At 48.6% G+C, this 15,941-nt stretch overlaps 1 protein-coding gene across 2 annotated transcripts; it reads right to left on the bottom strand.

The window, feature by feature from the left end:
- Nucleotides 1-2,259: 2,259 nt before the first annotated feature.
- Nucleotides 2,260-13,464, bottom strand: LOC310912822 (vitamin D3 hydroxylase-associated protein). Of its 2 annotated transcripts, none has more exons than XM_083867710.1 (15): nt 12,982-13,464; nt 11,891-12,004; nt 11,393-11,536; nt 10,941-11,074; nt 10,469-10,675; nt 9,897-9,937; nt 9,203-9,327; nt 8,702-8,827; nt 7,888-7,985; nt 7,297-7,396; nt 6,695-6,738; nt 6,053-6,092; nt 3,788-3,896; nt 2,815-2,960; nt 2,260-2,547 (listed from the first exon to the last, which is right to left on the bottom strand). In XM_083867710.1, the coding sequence occupies exons 1-15, from the start codon at nt 13,189-13,191 to the stop codon at nt 2,419-2,421; spliced, it is 1,767 nt and encodes a 588-aa protein (XP_083723836.1). In that variant the 5' UTR covers nt 13,192-13,464; the 3' UTR covers nt 2,260-2,418. The 2 variants fall into 2 exon arrangements, with proteins under 2 accessions (XP_083723836.1, XP_083723837.1); XM_083867711.1 differs by lacking the exon at nt 12,982-13,464 and adding an exon at nt 12,100-12,212.
- Nucleotides 13,465-15,941: the final 2,477 nt, after the last annotated feature.

Raw genomic sequence — 15,941 nt, 5'->3', positions numbered from 1 at the left:
TGTGCTTAGTTATTTATCTGGCCACAGAATGAAATGTGGATTAAGGAGGGTAGATTTAAATTATTAAAATCAAGAGGGAGGAGGAAAAATGATCAAAGACCACAGCCAGGATATTGTGCTGAAGATGAAAGAAACTAGTAAAAACAAAGCCCTTTTGACCCAAGCAGCATTGGTACATAATTCTCTAAGACAGACCAAAGCCTGGACTTTGCTCAGTGCTGGGCAGCTGGACAAGTCCTCTGCAAACACACAGTGCAGCTCTGCAAGGGCTGCACAGCCAGAGCCCACAGCTCCTGGTGGAGGAGCTGCAGCAGGGCTGCAAACAGCAGCACTGTGCTGGTGGGTGTGGAAGGGGCTGACATTCTTTCTCCAACCTGGAGGAGGCCTGGAGGAAGAGCTCCCAGAAAACTTGAAGTTATGCCCTCCTAAAGGCCTTTCTCTGCTAGTGTTTCAGCACCCAACCTCACCAGAGTGCTCTCAGCATCACCCTCCCAACTTTCCCCTACATTTATGCAGCAATGGCAACAGATGTCATGAACAACCTGGCTGGAGAAGGGCCCTAGATTTTACCCAGGAAGGTGCTTTGCTGTCTGCCCAGCTGAGGGATTTACCTGGTCTGTAAATTCCTGAACAGACTCCTAAATCAGGTCCAAACATGTGTCTTATTTCCCTCACACTTCTTCAACACTTTTCTGGATGTCTTCACTGACTCATCCACTTCAGTGCCAGGAGAGTTCTATCCAAGCATCCATGCTCTCTATTTCAGCATCTGCTGGATCGTAGGGAGAAATTCCCTTTGTCTGCTGGGTCTGGGAGTGAGTGCTGCAGGATCCTGAGATCTGGTGACTGGCTGGAGGCAGGAGAGAAGAGAGTGGGAAGAACAGCAAATCCATTTTCGAGACATCCTCAAGGAGCAGCTGGAATGCAGAGCACGAGTATGCCTGGAGAAATTCCTTTTAGAAACAGGACTTTTTCACTTGGTTCAGGCTTGCAAAGATATGGAGGGATACATATACGGAGTGAAGGACACAGACCTTTCCTTGCAAAACAAGGTCTGTGCATGCTCAGGTCTAGCCAGGAATGCTACCTGGGCAGATTACTTGATTAATGGAGATCTCCCATCTTCCCTTTGAGAGGACAGCTAAACACCCTTTGCTCCTGATCTGAGAGGGTCACAGTGTCTCCACAAGCTCCCCCCATGCTGGGGCTCCTTGGATGGTGCCCCCAGGAGCAATTCTGCAGAGGCAGGGAATCTCCTGGGAGCAGGGTGTGCCATGGAGCCTCTCCTGGCTCGGCACGTGTCAGGGCTGGTGAGTCAGGCTGTGTGACTGTCACACTCCCTGTGTGACTCAGACCTGCCTGTGGCCACGGGAGGCAGCTGGATGACTGCAGCATCCCTGCACAGCCCCAGGGAGGCAGGTGAATACCAAGGGCAGAGTCACCCCTTCTCTGTCCGGGCAGGCTTGGGGAAGGAATCACCCTAATGAGCATTGCTAATGATTGTGCCTTATTTCAACACACACTTGCTTATTCATCTCCTTCATCATTCCCCCTTTGTCCTCCTGCCTCTTCTTCCACCCTGACAGTGAAGGATGGGTCAAGAAACACCACACGATTGTCACGGTGTTGTTGGAAGCACCCAACAGAGGAATGGCCTAAGTGTAGCCACAGAAATGCTTTCTCAGTTTTCCCTGAAGTGTTTGTAGGCAATAAACCCCCATCTTCTCCTATTGCTTAACTGGAAGAAATAATGAGGAGCAGGAGTGATGACAGACCATTTAACATTTCTCTCAGCTTATGGTTAAACAGAGAACATTAAACTTCTCTGTACTGCGTGCACTAAACTGCTGGATGGTGTGGAGATCTAGACAGCAAATGAGTTCAGGAAGGGGACAAGTTTGTGGAGGAGAGCTCTCTTGGCAGCTATTTAAACCCATGGGCTGACTGCAAGTCTTTGCCAAAAAAAAGACTTGGCCAAACAATGGCACAGCTAGAGAGGGAATCCTGCACTTACCAGGTTTTACTTTCCCACAAACATTTGCTCCTGCCCACTGTTGGAAATAAAATACTGCAACAAACAGCTCTTTGGTCTCACCATACAGCAAATAATAAATAAATGTTGTTATTGGATCCTTTTGGTGCAGCATTAACTTCTTTCTTCTTCTTCTTCTTTTTTTTTTTTTTTTTTTTTTTTTTTTTTTTTTTTTTTTTTTTTTTGACTCAGTTTAACAATGAAGGACAATTTAGACAGAGACGAGATTTTTGCTGAGTGATTTTAAACCAAATTTAGTGCCAGTTTATTAAAACATTAATTCGGAGTTTTCAACTCACTATCTACTTTGCTTCATGCCAGGTAGAAGGTGGCTGGAGTGGAGGGCAGGGAATGAAAAGCCATCACACTTGGGAGGCTCCCAAAAATCACACATTTCTCTTCGTGCCTCGGGCAAGAGTCTCCACCTCCTTCATGAAGCGCAGGCACAGCTCCTCCTGCCACGGCAGGGCCACGCACTGCACGGCCACGGGCAGCCCCACAGCTCCTTCCACAGCCTGCAAAAGTCAAGGACAGTGCTGAGTCAGGGCACCCAGGCAGGCACGGGACACTGCAGGAAGGGAGGGCAGAGGAAGACAAATGAGGGCACAGCTGCCAGGCTGACAAACACCAGCCCTGCTGCACCACGGGGTGCTGGAACAGTGGATGCAAATTGCGCCACTAAACAAGCTCCCAGTCTCACTAGGAGATGTAGACAAGCCTGGGGACAATCCCAGAAGTGTCACTCTGCTGGTTGCTAAGACTTGAGCTCTTTTCCTGCTGACCTCTTTCAGCCTCTTGTCCCAGGGGTCTCTGTAGTGCCCTCGGTAGTGCTTCAGTTCTTCTTCATCAGCCCTTGTGACTGTGCTGACCGGCACCACCCCGGCAGGGAAGTTTAGCACGTTGTACAAATTGGTGTAGGAAGTGGCAGCTGGAACAAAGAGCATGAAAAATTGCAAAATTTAATGTGCTGGGCCAGCAATGACCTTCAGATGATGGCATGAATTGCAGGAATTGCAGAGTGGAGTTGCTGGTCCAGAGGAGGCCCTGAAAGCATGCTGCCTCAAAGGGACTTTTGATGGAGAGGTTTGAGTGCCAGAGAGCAGAAAGTGACCTGTGTCTTCACCTGTCACTCGTGTAGAGATCAGATGTGCTATGGGAGGGACCAATTCAGAGTCTATGTCTATCCCTGGGGAAAAATCCCAGCTGTCTTTTCAAGATGTTCCTGCTGTCCAGTGATGTAATATCACTGTGGGGATTCTGGATCCCAGAAGGTCATTGCTAGTGGGATGGAGGACCCTGACTGTTTGCTGTAAGCTATATAAAAAAGCCTTTTTCTGCAAGTCACATGCAATGAGCCTTCCTGCTGTTTGCAGAGTCTTGGGAAATGTGAGACAGCTGCATCCAAAAGAGCAGCTTTGCTCCTGTACCAAAGTCTACCACAGCTGTTCCTCACTGCCACTCTCTGCTGCAGGGGTAGCTCCGGGGCTTTCTGCAGCAGAAAACCAGGGAAAACTCACCGATGAACAACCAGGACAGAGGGACCACTAATTGCTGCCCCATAATCATCCAAACATCTCCAGCTCAGATGATGTGGGGGTGTGAGAAGACCCACCCAGAGGCCCCTCCTTTGTTTTCTTCCAGAGGGAAGGAAGAGCGAGCACCATGCATGGTTTGGGGAATGTCCATGGGATTCAGGTATTCTGCTGCCCACAACCAGGACCTGTGTGTGTGCAGGGAGTCCTCAGGGGACGTTACCAAAGAGCTTCCCAGCATAGCCATGGTTGAAGGCTGGCCCCAGAGCAGGACAAAGGATCACATCCAGCCTCAGCTCCCTCCATCTGGAGATGAATTCCGTGCGGTAAGCCTGGGAGGAAAGGCAGAGAGGATGGCAGACAGGTCTGTTGGACAGCAGTGGCAGAACAATGCTGACACAGAGGAAAAGGAGGGAGAAAGCCTTCCTGGATACAGCAACAACAAAAAATTATGATAAAATCTGAGCTGCGCTTTGAAAGGGTCAAAGAGTTTGTTCTTCCACTTTTAGGTTTCCTGTCAGAATACCATGCGCTGCTCAGAGCTAGGCACTAATGCTAGGTGTGTGCTTCAGAACTGATTTATTTGAGTATTAACCCAATCCTTTCCATGAACAGCTTTGTTTTAGAATTATAATGAATGGAGATCAACAGCAGTTTGTTTAGATGACTAAAAAGTCACATTTCCTAAAAGCTTTGGTTATTCTGGTGGAAGTATTAAAAAACACGAATCCAAAATACTTCCACAAAACCTTCTTTCATTCTGCATGAGGATACAGGTAAGGAGAAGAAGCAGCAAGAGACATTTAGGCAGCCCCAGGAGATCCCCCACAACACAGGAGGCTCAGCTTCAAGATTTTACTGCAGCTGCAAGAGAGATCTGGATTTGCAGTCTGGTTTACCACAGCTTTGCTCAACATCAGACAATGAATGAATCCACCCCCAAAGAGATGTCCCACTTTGTCTTAGCAAACAGACACAGATGGAACCACAGTTGTTTCTGCAGCCATTTTCTGGCTACAGGGACACATCTGTCCCATGGCCCAGCCCCTGTCCTGCACAACCTTTTCACAGCAAGTTTTCTGTGCAAGAGTCTTCCAGCTCTCTCACAAAAGACCTGGCCTTGGGGCTATTTTTTTAGTCTGACCTCAATTTCCACCTGCAGTCTGAGATCCTTCCTGCTGAAAGTTTAACAAATGAGATGTGTTTCCAGGAAATACAGTCACTGAAGCTAACCTGATTTTTTTTTTTTTTTTTTTTTTTTTTTTTTTTTTTTTTTAATGAGAGAAAAGCTGGTCACTAGCCAAAAATTTTGAATCAGCTCTTGTTTGCAGTAGGTGAAAACATGTGAATATGGTTTCACTGAACTGCAACAATTCAAAATTCCTTTGAAGCCATCAAATCTTCTAAAGTGTTTTCTTCTTCTCTCTCTCTTTTTTTTTTTTTTTTTTTTTTTTTTTTTTTTTTTTTTTTTTTTTTTTTGTGGTGGCTCTTTTGTGTGTGTGCTTTGTTGAATTGCCTATCATGTTTTTTTTAATGTTTATTTATTGGGTTTGGTATTCTTTGGGGGTTTTTTCAGGAGTGGGAGAGGAATCAGTTTTCACCATAGAAAAAAACCCACACCCATTTCATTTCAAACACTCCCACCAGTGACCTGGCAGCTTTTAAGGAGTTTTTCCCTCTGCCCTATAATTTTCAGACCACAGTGCACACCCACAGAGTGAGTGGCACTGATAGAGGCTGGTGGTGCAGGCTGGGGGGATGTTTCTCCTGAGGGAGGATTGTGAGGGTGTTCCAGGGAGCACAGACCCTGCCTTGTGGGAGGACACCAAAACAGCCTCTTCAGCCTTGCAAAACACCAGCTGAAAGAGGATACTCTCTATAAATAGACAGAGGCGGAGGAAAATACCAGAGAGGAGAGGTGCTATTTAAACCCAAGGACAAAAATAAAATAAGGATTAACTGGAAGGGAGTGAAGAGCACGGGAAACATGAAGGTTCCCAACCATCAGTGCAGACACAAGAGGAGGCAGTCAGTAAAACCGAATTGAAGCATAAAACTCAGCTGGTTTAAAAGAGGAACCTGGTCAGCTTGTGGCAGCACTGGATGCAGCTGTCCAGGAAAAAAGCTTCCTGTCTGAGGTTCCTGATCTCAAATGAGTTCATAAGGAAGCTACTTAAGTCACAGAGTTCATGTACAAAATTCTGGACTTCTGATGTCTCCGCTTGATAGTTCAAGCATGGCCTTAGCTCAGAACAATAACACCTAATACCTGATATGAAGAATTTGCAACAAGAGACAGAAAAGACAAAGTGAAGCCACGTCTTTAGTGGCTGCTCCCTATGTTGTTTTTGCTTAGACAATGCAGGGCAAAGTATGATGAATAATTTCCAACCCCAAGTCCATCACAGAGTGCAAAGCAATTGCTTAGAAACTTTGGAGACCTCTCCAAATGACAATAGTAAGAAAAATAAAGTAAAAATCACATTACCGCCACTGCTCCATGCTGATCCCAGAGGTTTTTGGCAGATCTGGAAAGGTGGCAGAATTAATGAGCTTTGTGACTGTGGCAACAGAAAACAATTAAGAAAATGCACAGACAGCCCATTGTTCTGAGAACAAGCAATGGTACCACCCAGCTGATCCCCTGGTGCACACATGTTTACAGGTACATCAAAAGAGCTTTTGTTAAAGCATGCCAGAAGACCTGGATAAAAATCAGTCTTCTGAATTCATTTGCTACCAGTTTGGTGTGTCTGTGACTCTTTTGGAGGTGCAGGTACCTCGCACCACACTGCAGGGGCAGGCAGAGACCTCTGCATTAACTTGGCACATGATGCTCCGGGTACCACCCAATGGGGAAAACAGCCCTTATCTCCCTGTGCTGATCTGCATGGAGTCATCCAGCTCTATCACTCTGAGGATCCTCAAGCTCTTAAAACAACCCCTGGCTGAGAAGCCTTGGGTGAGCCAGCGCTGAGTGGTGCAGAGGCAGCACACACTTACCTGGCTCAGCCTGTGCCCCACAGCCCCGAGGCAGGGCTTTGCACAGCAAGCTGGAATGTGCCTGCATGAGCAGAGGGGCACAGCCAAGCACATCCCCTTTGTCCAGAGCCACCTCAGTGTGTCTTACCCCACTCCACAGAGAGCGCCGAGATCCCGAGCAATTCGTGGGTACTTCAGGAGGAGAGGGAGAAACCTGGGATTAGTCAACAGCAATGGAACTGGAATAGCTGGCTACCCTCTGACTGCATTTTGGGCATCTGTCTTTGTCCTAGCAGAAGTGGCTCTGAAGGACAGGCCAGTTCCAGTGAAGTGGGTTTACTCCCACAGTGATTTACACATTTAATCACTACAACTCATACAAATAAGGCTCTAGACCACACTGCTAGTCCTGGAGAGCATCTTCTGGATGTGGGAATGCTGTTTAGATCCTCGCTAGTGATACCCATTCTCCTGGAGCTCATTGCTGGAAGAGCTGTATGCTCAGAGGTTTCCTGAGAAAGGATCATATTTCAACCTCCCCATGCAAAACTCCCACAAAAGGCTGTCAGACTCACTTGATAAGTTCAGCTTGGGTTTGAAAATTAAATGTATTTCACTATGAAGCCCCTCAGGCACTTAACATGAAGCAGCAAAGCATTCCTGGGTGGTACAATTAACCTCCCTGCACAAGGGAGCCTCCCCACCTTGCAGACCTCCTATAACACAGGTGAGATACATCCACACACTTACTATGGGTTTCAAAATGATAGCCAAGATCCTTTTCACCAGAGCAGGAAGCCTGTAAGTATTGTACTGAGATTTCAGGTTGGGATCCACAATGTCTCCTTTGCTGGAAGGGCAGAGAGTGAAAGAGTCAGGACAAGTCACAGAGCAAAAGTAACAACAGTGCTGCTCCCAAGGCAGGGTTTGTCTTGGAGGGGAGTTGCTAGAAGACAAAATCTGCCCATTTCAGTAGAAAACAATGAGCAGTAGATGCTGAGGTATAAATGTTCATTGCAAAAGTAACAGATAAGTCAGCACTTTACTGTCTGTGTCATCAGGGTCATAAAGTTCTGGAGGGCTTTGCAGTAATGGGGCCATGCACAGCCCTGGGCATGCTGAGGTGAGAGAGTGGCTGGCTGGGCACTCCCAGTGTTACCTGTGTGTGTGCACTGCTGCTCGTGCTAAAGTCACCCTGTCAGAAACTGCTGCTCATTATCCAGTTTGCACACACAATATAAACGTTCTGGATGCAGCCACTGGCCTCACAGTTGCAGGTTTCACAGCCCACATGGTAATGGGGGCTCACAATATTCACTCAATATCAAAATATTTACTCACAAGCAGTCCACCAGGTGGGCAGCCCCATCTGAGAAAATCCCTCTGGTGAACAGCTCATCCACCATGTAGTCAATCTTTGGCAGGGCAAAGGGAACAAGCTGCAAGAAAACCATCCCTGTCCAAGAGGCAGCAAAGGTGAATGACTCATAGAGCCCTCTGTGAGCCCCCCTGCCTCACCAGTGGTCAGTGGTTAGTGGGAAGTGGTGGGAAACTTACACCCTCCTTTGCTGCTCTAGGACAGTAAGGCCTCATTTTCATCTGCCTGCTGTCCTTTCCCATTAGTCCTACCCAAGCCATTAACACATATTGGGATCTGGCACAGGCTCCACTCCTCCACATTCTTAGAAACTTCAAACCACAAATTTTAATTTTTGAGAAAAATTATTTTGCCTCATTGGAGCAGCTGCTGTAGAAAAATCTCCACTGGAACCACAGTGAAACCACAGAAAAATGTAGCCTAAAAGAAGTCCCTGGAGGGTCAACTGCTGCAACCTCCTTCCCACTTACCCACTAAGAAATCTGTAAGCTGTGTTTAACAGCTGAGGGATCATGGAAACTGTTTTGAGTTTGATATTTATGGGCACAACAAACACGATGGAAAAAACAGTGCTTGGGGTGACTTGGAGATATCTGAACATAATTATCACGTCTGCTAGGCTAGAAATGTAAGCAAGATCACTCCAGTTTAGAAAACAACCTGTTGCATTTGCCTTTCTCTTTTATTGGGAGCAAAAGTGGAGATGGAAAGTGATTTATCCAGACTTGGTTAGGAGCAGGGAAATAGCTCCAGGCAACCACAGGCATGGGAACCCACCGTATGCCCTGCGTCCTGGAGGAGCTTCCTGGTGTGCTGGACAGCCCTTTTCATGCTGGGTGAGGGCTGGAAGTACCCATCTCCTTCATAATACCCGACACGGAGAGGCTGTGAGCTGGTGTAAACCTGGGAGAAGAGAAGCCATGGCTTGCATCCAGGAGCAGAGCAGGACTGGACTGTTCCCAGGACTCAGGGAGGCACCAACTGAGGTCTCCTGGGCTGGGGGAATGATGGGAGGAACAGGGCTGGGGAAAAGCAGTGCTGTTCAGAACACAGGTCTGCAGCAGTGGTCCTTGGTATGGTTTTATTGGCACCACCTCCTGCCTGCCAGCCCTGCTGTGTGGCTGCTTCCTGGGGCCACTCATGCTGGGTGTCCTCTGTCCCCATGGATGTGTTTCCCTGGATTCTTTGCCATCTTGGACATGAAACCGGACAGGAATCTCTGGAGATCATACTTTGTTGGTGGGCAGATGAAGACATGGGAGCACCTCTGAGCCTTACCTGCTCATTGAAGGGGATGGGGGGCACGGTGGGGTCCAGCTGGAACATCTCCTGGCAGAGCAGAGCCTTCATGCACAGGGCCAGGCTGTCCACGTCCCTCGCCATGGGCCCCAGCATCGCTGTCACTGCGAGCACAAAGGGCCTGTCACTGCAGCCAGGCTGTCACAGAGGCACTGGTGGGGCTCCAGCAAGGGGGAGTTTCAGGTCAGGAAAAAGAAGTGGGGAATGAGTGTAATGGGCAAGGAGGTCCAGCAGGAATGATGTGACAGTCTTAGAGCAGGGGCAGCCTAATGAGCCTAATGACCTTCTGGGCCAGGCTTCTGCAGCCATGAGGAGAGAGGGCTGCAGCCTTCCTGCCAATGCTGCCTGGCAGCAGCTGAGGTTGTCAGAGTCTCCTGGCAGCATCTCCAGTGAGACATCCCAGGCCTTTGACATGCACAACTCTCCTGCTACTACTGCACTGCCTGATTCCATTCCACCACTGCATTGATTTCATCCTGCTGAGGTTCAGCCAACACCAGCCACCACACAGAACAGAACTAATGGTGCAAATTGTCATAGCACAGGGCTGTTTTCATAGGTCACTGCTTTGGCCATGAGGCACAGAGCAGAGCAAGCACACTTGCTGGCATTTCAGTAGTAGGAGGTGTAAGAGGCAAAGGTTTGACGTAGTAACATGTCACCATGGACTTACCTGATTGCATTCCTACGAGAGGGGAAACGACTCCCTGTTTGCTGGGAACACAATGGGAGAAGCAGGTTAGCAGCAGCCTGTGGGGCACGTCACCATGCTGAGTTGCAAACTTTCCATTTGCCCTCAACCAAATCTAGGAGGGCAGAAGTTCCTGCAAAAACTTGGCACTTCCTAGGCTTCCAAGGCTATGAAGAAGTCTTACATAGTCTGGAAGCTGCTAGGGACAATATTTATCATCACTTTTCCCTGCTGCAACTAATTCCTTATCTATGGGCAAACAGCCTCTGACAAACAGAAAACTCTTATGAGCAAAGCAAGGGCTGGAAAACATCCGAAAAGGAGATCATCTTGTAGTATTTTCTTTCAGCTTCCTGGCCAGCGCTATTAAAAACTGAATAAGTCTTTGTTGTGATACAGATTGAAGCCATCTTGTATTATTAACAGAGCAAGTTCAATGCTAACTTAACCCTGGAGGAAACCACAGGCACTACTTCAAGGTTTGATGCAGTGTGGGGGAACACCCTGCAGCCTCCACAGTTGGGTGGGAGAAGAGGACAGAAGCTGGGATGTACCTGATCCTGTTGCCCGTGGGTTTGAGGCCGCAGAGCCCGCAGAAGCTGGAGGGCAGGCGGATGCTGCCGGCCACATCCGAGCCGATGCCCAGGATGGAGCCACCCCCTGCGATCAGAGCTCCCTCTCCTCCTGAAGAGCCCCCGGGGCTCTTCTGGTGGTTGAGAGGGTTCAATGTCTGGCCAAAGATGAGGTTGCTGCAGTCATAGCTGGGCAGAGGAAGATCAACAGGTGAGTGAGGTGCTTCTGCCTCTGCGGACCATAAATACAGGGCATAGAGCACCGTGCAGGGAGGGGTGTGGAATTAAGATGGAATTGGCATGAAGCAGATTTGTTGAGGCAGCTGAATTTAAGAAGAAAGAGGCATCAAATGCAAGAGCAATCATTCTAGATGGAAGTAAGGAGGCAATTAATGTGCATGATTAGCTTGGCTAGCAAGAGGCAGTGTTTCCATGAAGGCAAACGTGGCATTACTTTATCATGGTCTGCGGGATGTTGGTTTTCACAAAGGGGATTCCCCCCTGGTGCTTTAGAACATGGACAATGACGCTGTCTTCCTCCTTCACTTGGTCCAGAAATTTCACCATCCCTCCAGAGGAGATGTGGCCCTTGGGGATGGGAAACAAAGCTCTAGGTGCAGGAGAGGTGTCACAGCAGGAGCTGTGACAAAACCACACCTAATTTATGATGCCTCTTGTAGCAAAGTTCCCACCTAACTGTTCTCAGAGGCAGAACAGGACCTGACTATCCCAGGGAAAACCAGACCAGAATAGGTTAGAAGTTTCTGCAGAAACCAAAATTTTAATCATAAGAAAGGCAGGTTTGCTGTTCCCACAATATTGGATCCAGAATATTGGATCCCAGGATCCTTGTCTGAGGGAACTCAACATCCTGATGAGGATGGGACAGAGGAATTGGGGATGTACCTTGCAGTCAATGTGGTCCTTGATGCTGATGGGAATGCCATAGAGCAGCCCCTTCTCCTTTTGCTTCTTCAGTTTCTGGAGCTGATCCTCACATCCATGAATGAAGTCTGTCACACAGTTCACCTCTCGATTCACCTCCAAAGCCTCTCCAGAACAGAGAAGAGCAGCAAGACAGAAGAATGGATGGAAGGAGACATTACATACTGAGTTATTATGACGTTACATATTGAGTTTTCAAGCTGAATTTTCAATCTTCTCAAAACTTCAGCATTATTGAGATCTTACCTAAAAACTTTATATGTTTCTTTCTGAGGTATTTTCCTGCCCTGGATTCTGTCCTGCTTATTTGCCTGTAAGCCACCCTTCAGACATCACAGCACCAAAAATTGTAATTGCCAGCACTGCTGGTTCTCTTAGCAAATGAGCTGATTTTTAATTTGAAAGTCCCACTGTAGGAGAGCCCTGCAGCATCCCTGCCATGCTGGAGGTATCACTCACTTTGTCCATGTAGGAGTAGAGGACACTTTCTGGGGACAGGGACCCCTCCTTCAGCTTCTCTGCCAGCTCCACCATTGTCAGTGAGAGGATATGTGAGGTCTGGGTGCCTGGGTTCTGCCAAGGGTGGAGAAATGGGTACAGAGGGAAGAAAAAGACAGAAAGGGGTTAAAGCTGCAAATACCCAATTCTAACATCTGCCCAACAATCACCTTGAGTGGAAAATTGTAGGATATATGCCCTGTAGACATGCAGACCTCCCACAGAGCACTGTGTGTGCTGGAGTGGGGAATTTACAGATGGGGAATTTGCTGAGTCTTAGTTAATAAAAACAGAACCAAAACAGGCAGAAAACTGCACCTTGACTGGAGAGTTGCATGAACTTGTAAGAGTGTTTTGACCTGTCTCTGTTTACTCTCTTACAGGCCTTCACTCCCCTTCTAACTCTAACTTACTGAATACCAGTTCAATCAGCTAAAGTTTTACAAAATTTATCATTAACAAAGGGGAAAAAATAATGTGTGGGCTGTTTGCAACCTCCCTTCCAAGAAAAGAATAGCAGGAGGTATTTCTTCTGGGTTTAAGGCAATTCCAGAGGCCTGACCTCCTAAAATCCAGGTGCTTCTTTACCTGGGCATGGGCAGGAGGAAATGGCTTTTGCCCACTGATGTGCAGGTGTTGGAAGGATGTGGAACCCCCTGATACTTTGAGGATGATTGGGCAGACAGATCCTTATGGAGAGGCAGAGGAAGGAGGATGGGAGAGGAAAAGCTTGGCAGTAGGGATGGATGAGGGGAATGGGCATGGGAGGTCTGGGGTAGTGCCCTGATTGAGAAGGTCCAAGCACCATTTTTTCATTCATCCTCAGGATTTCCTCAATGGGTCTATATTGAGGAATACTTAATTTACACTGTCTTTTATGGGAGGGCCTTTTGAGGCAGTGGAGGGTGATGACCCTCACAATACATTGGGTTGGTGATGCTCCAAAACACACCGTTGCCCCAGCCACCATTCACAGAGGGATTGATCAGAGCTCCCCCATTTCTTTGGTTATCCACATTATAACCCCTTCTTTGCATGTACCCCAAATTTACCTTTTGCTTAAGCCTGTGAGCTGCTTTCTCCATCCTCTCCAGGGCCAGATGCCGAGACCTCCTTGCCTCATCCATCTTCTGCTGGACCTGCCTCCTTCCCAGCCATTTCAGCAGCACCACAGCTGCAGCTGAGCTGCAGAGCAGAGCTGAGAGGGCACAAAAGTCTCCCCAGGATGGATCCAGGACCTGCCACAGCCACTCTTGGGTCATGATTTCTGTCTCTTTAGTCCAGCAGCAGACACCTGGCTCTCCCCCCTGCCCCTCAGAGGGCTGGTGAATGTAGACTCTGTGCTCTCCTGCCGTGCAGGTTCAGCTCTGGAGCAGAGTTGCTTTAACAGAGTCCAAGAATGAACTTTGCAGACTGTGGACTTTGAAAGGGTCAGGCTGCAAACCTTGTGGTCAGCGTGCTCAGCTCACTCTGCCTGGGGGGTTTCCCCATGGCAGGGGTGTCCCCAAGGCTGTGTCTCCTCCAGCCAGTGGTTTTACCTGGCTACACACAGAGCTGAAGGACAGCAAAGCCCAGCTCTGGGCTGGCCCTGCTGTACTAATTAATGTAATAATTAATGAACACTTAAGCCCATTGACAAGAAGTGCTCAGCCATCATTCCTGTCCCTCAGGCAGTATCACCTACAGCCCCATGAGCCTGGGAAAACGTAGTTCTGCTGGTCCTAGGGACCCTCATGGTGGGAGTCAACGTGTTTCTCTAGAGAAATGGGAGCTCAGGAGAACCAAGAGAATGGAGGTGCAACAATGACTCTGGAAACGCAGTGTGGAAGGAGCTCTCTGAAGGCACCTTCAAGGAGTGACTGCTCTGTATCATTTTCAAGAAAAGCCTCTTTGAAAAGCGTTTTGGCAACCTGAATCAGAGGTTAAGCACTTTTGGGAAATCCCCTCTGATGGATCCAGAGTCTGCTCTCCTGTTTCTAACCCATCCTCCAGCCAGCAGAATGCAAAGGAGCTGGAGCATGTAGAGTTACCAGCTGCCCCTTGCCACAAATGCTCCCCCTGCCCAGGAGTGTTCTGTGGCTTAGTGCAAAAAGGAGAGGCTGAAAAATTAAGCTTCTTTCAGTTCTCAAGCACGTGCAAGCTGACAGAGAAGGGACAGGGGATGCCTCTGAGAGCTCAATGCCAAGAGGCAAAGCAACCTCCCCAGATCTGGAGAGACACTGGCTCTGCTCCAGTCAGCTGGGTAGCACAGCTTGTAAGGGGAGCGTGTCCAGAGTAACCATTGCTCTCTGCTGGAGGGGTCTTGTCTGGGGACTGAAGCCAGTGGTCATGCTGCTATATCATGTTACCTTCTTCTGTTACAGACATGTCCTGTGGGATTATTCCTGTGGCAGCAGGGAGGAAGCTTGAGGAAGACGTGAGACCTTGCAGAGAAACTGCTGACTGGAAAACTGAGAAGGATCCTCCCTATTTGGACAGGGTGGGCAGCAAAATGAGACAAACAACTCAGTGTAGATGTCACCAACCTCTCCCCAGTGATTGGTCTTCATTGCCCCAGCCCAGCCTTAAATGCTTCAATGCTGCCACTCACACCAGCCTCCTACTGCCCAGGCTGGGCTGGGAGCAGCCTGCAGCTGGCCCTTGTGGCAGCATCAAGTCCCCAAAGCCACCCAACAGCTCTGGCCCTGCCTGGTGCACTGTCCCATGGGCATGGGTGTGGCTTGCTGGAGGGCTTTGCTCAGGGCTTCCAGTGAGGAATAATTACAGGTTCAGGTTCACTGGTGGCTCCAGGGCTTGGACTCTCACACCCTACTCACCTCCATGCCAGGGAGAGAAGGGATAAACTAACAGTGATGTGGTGCTTGGCTCCAGGAGCAGGGGTGCAGGCAGCACTGCCTTTCCTGGGACAAGTCCTCCAGGCTTGAATTTTAAAACAAACATATAACCACATCCAGCAGTTTCTAGGTGGGAAGAAAGCACCTGTAACCACACCCAGGCTTGGCTTTACACAGCATTCAGTCATGGGATGCCTGGAACTCCCTCCCTCCTGCTGATAATGAACGGGGGTCCTCAGGGGCTGCTTTCTCCTTGCCCATGATAAACACTATCCCAAGCTCTTGAAAACACTCCATGCTTTTGCATGGTTTGAACTATAATAATACATTAAAAACCCAAACGTTATTCCTGCCAGAGTTTTTTTACAATCTGCTTTTGACATTCCTGCATCCAGAAAACACTTTGCATCGTGGTATTCCTTTCTGGAACACCCTTGGAAACCTGCCAGGAGCAGCCAGTGCTGCCAACCCCAGGGACAGTGGCTGGCAGCAGCTGGAAAATCCTGATGGAAAACCTGGCATGGGCCAAATGGGAGGAGAAGATGTGCAGGGCAGGCTGTCCTTCCAACCCTGGCACACTGCTCAATGCAGTCTTCAAATTGAAAGGGGGTGGATTTAGATAAGATATGAGAAATTCTTTCCATGGGGGTGTTGAAGTTCTGGCACAGGTTGCTCAGAGAAGATGTTGATACTTCATTCCTGGCAGTGTTCAAAGCCTGGCTGAGTGGGGCTCTGAGCAACTAGTGGGCTAGTGGAAGGTGTCCCAGCCCATGGAAGGGGATTGGAAGGAGGTATCTCTAAGGGCCCTTCCAACCCAAACTGTTCTGGAATCCCATGATTTCTCCTTCATGCTGTGCAGGGTGCCAGCAGCTGTATGCTATGGGAAGTGGGCCAGCTCCATCCCTGCTTGCCAGAGTCTGCACGCAGCCTCAGCTTTCCCTTCTGATTGCTGGTCTGTGCAAGGGAAAACGCCAGATTTCATCCTCAGGGAGCTGAGAACAGAGGGGGAAATCCCTGTTCCTACAGCACTCCAAGGAGTAGCCTGAGCATCTCACACAGAACCAGTCCTCGTACCCCAGTTTCCCCATTTGGAAGAGAAAGCTCATGTTCTTGTATTTCCCTGGGGTGATTAAAATTCATCCAACCTCCCACACAAACAGAGACTTGAAATAACAGAC

This window comes from Zosterops lateralis (genome assembly GCF_965231275.1).
Source record: "Zosterops lateralis genome assembly, chromosome: 9".
Taxonomy (NCBI): Eukaryota; Metazoa; Chordata; class Aves; order Passeriformes; family Zosteropidae; genus Zosterops; species Zosterops lateralis.
The sequence above is the reverse complement of the archived record's forward strand: the minus strand, read 5'-3'. Positions and strand labels throughout refer to the sequence as shown.

Coding starts and splice junctions, on each gene's coding strand:
- LOC310912822 (XM_083867710.1), bottom strand. CDS start 13,191: ATGACCCAAGAGTGGCTGTGGCAGGTCCTGGATCCATCCTGGGGAGAC. Junction 6,739..7,296: donor CTATCATTTTGAAACCCATA/GTAAGTGTGTGG, acceptor CTCCTCCTGAAG/TACCCACGAATTGCTCGGGA. Junction 3,897..6,052: donor ATCAGCATGGAGCAGTGGCG/GTAATGTGATTT, acceptor CTTTCCTCCCAG/GCTTACCGCACGGAATTCAT.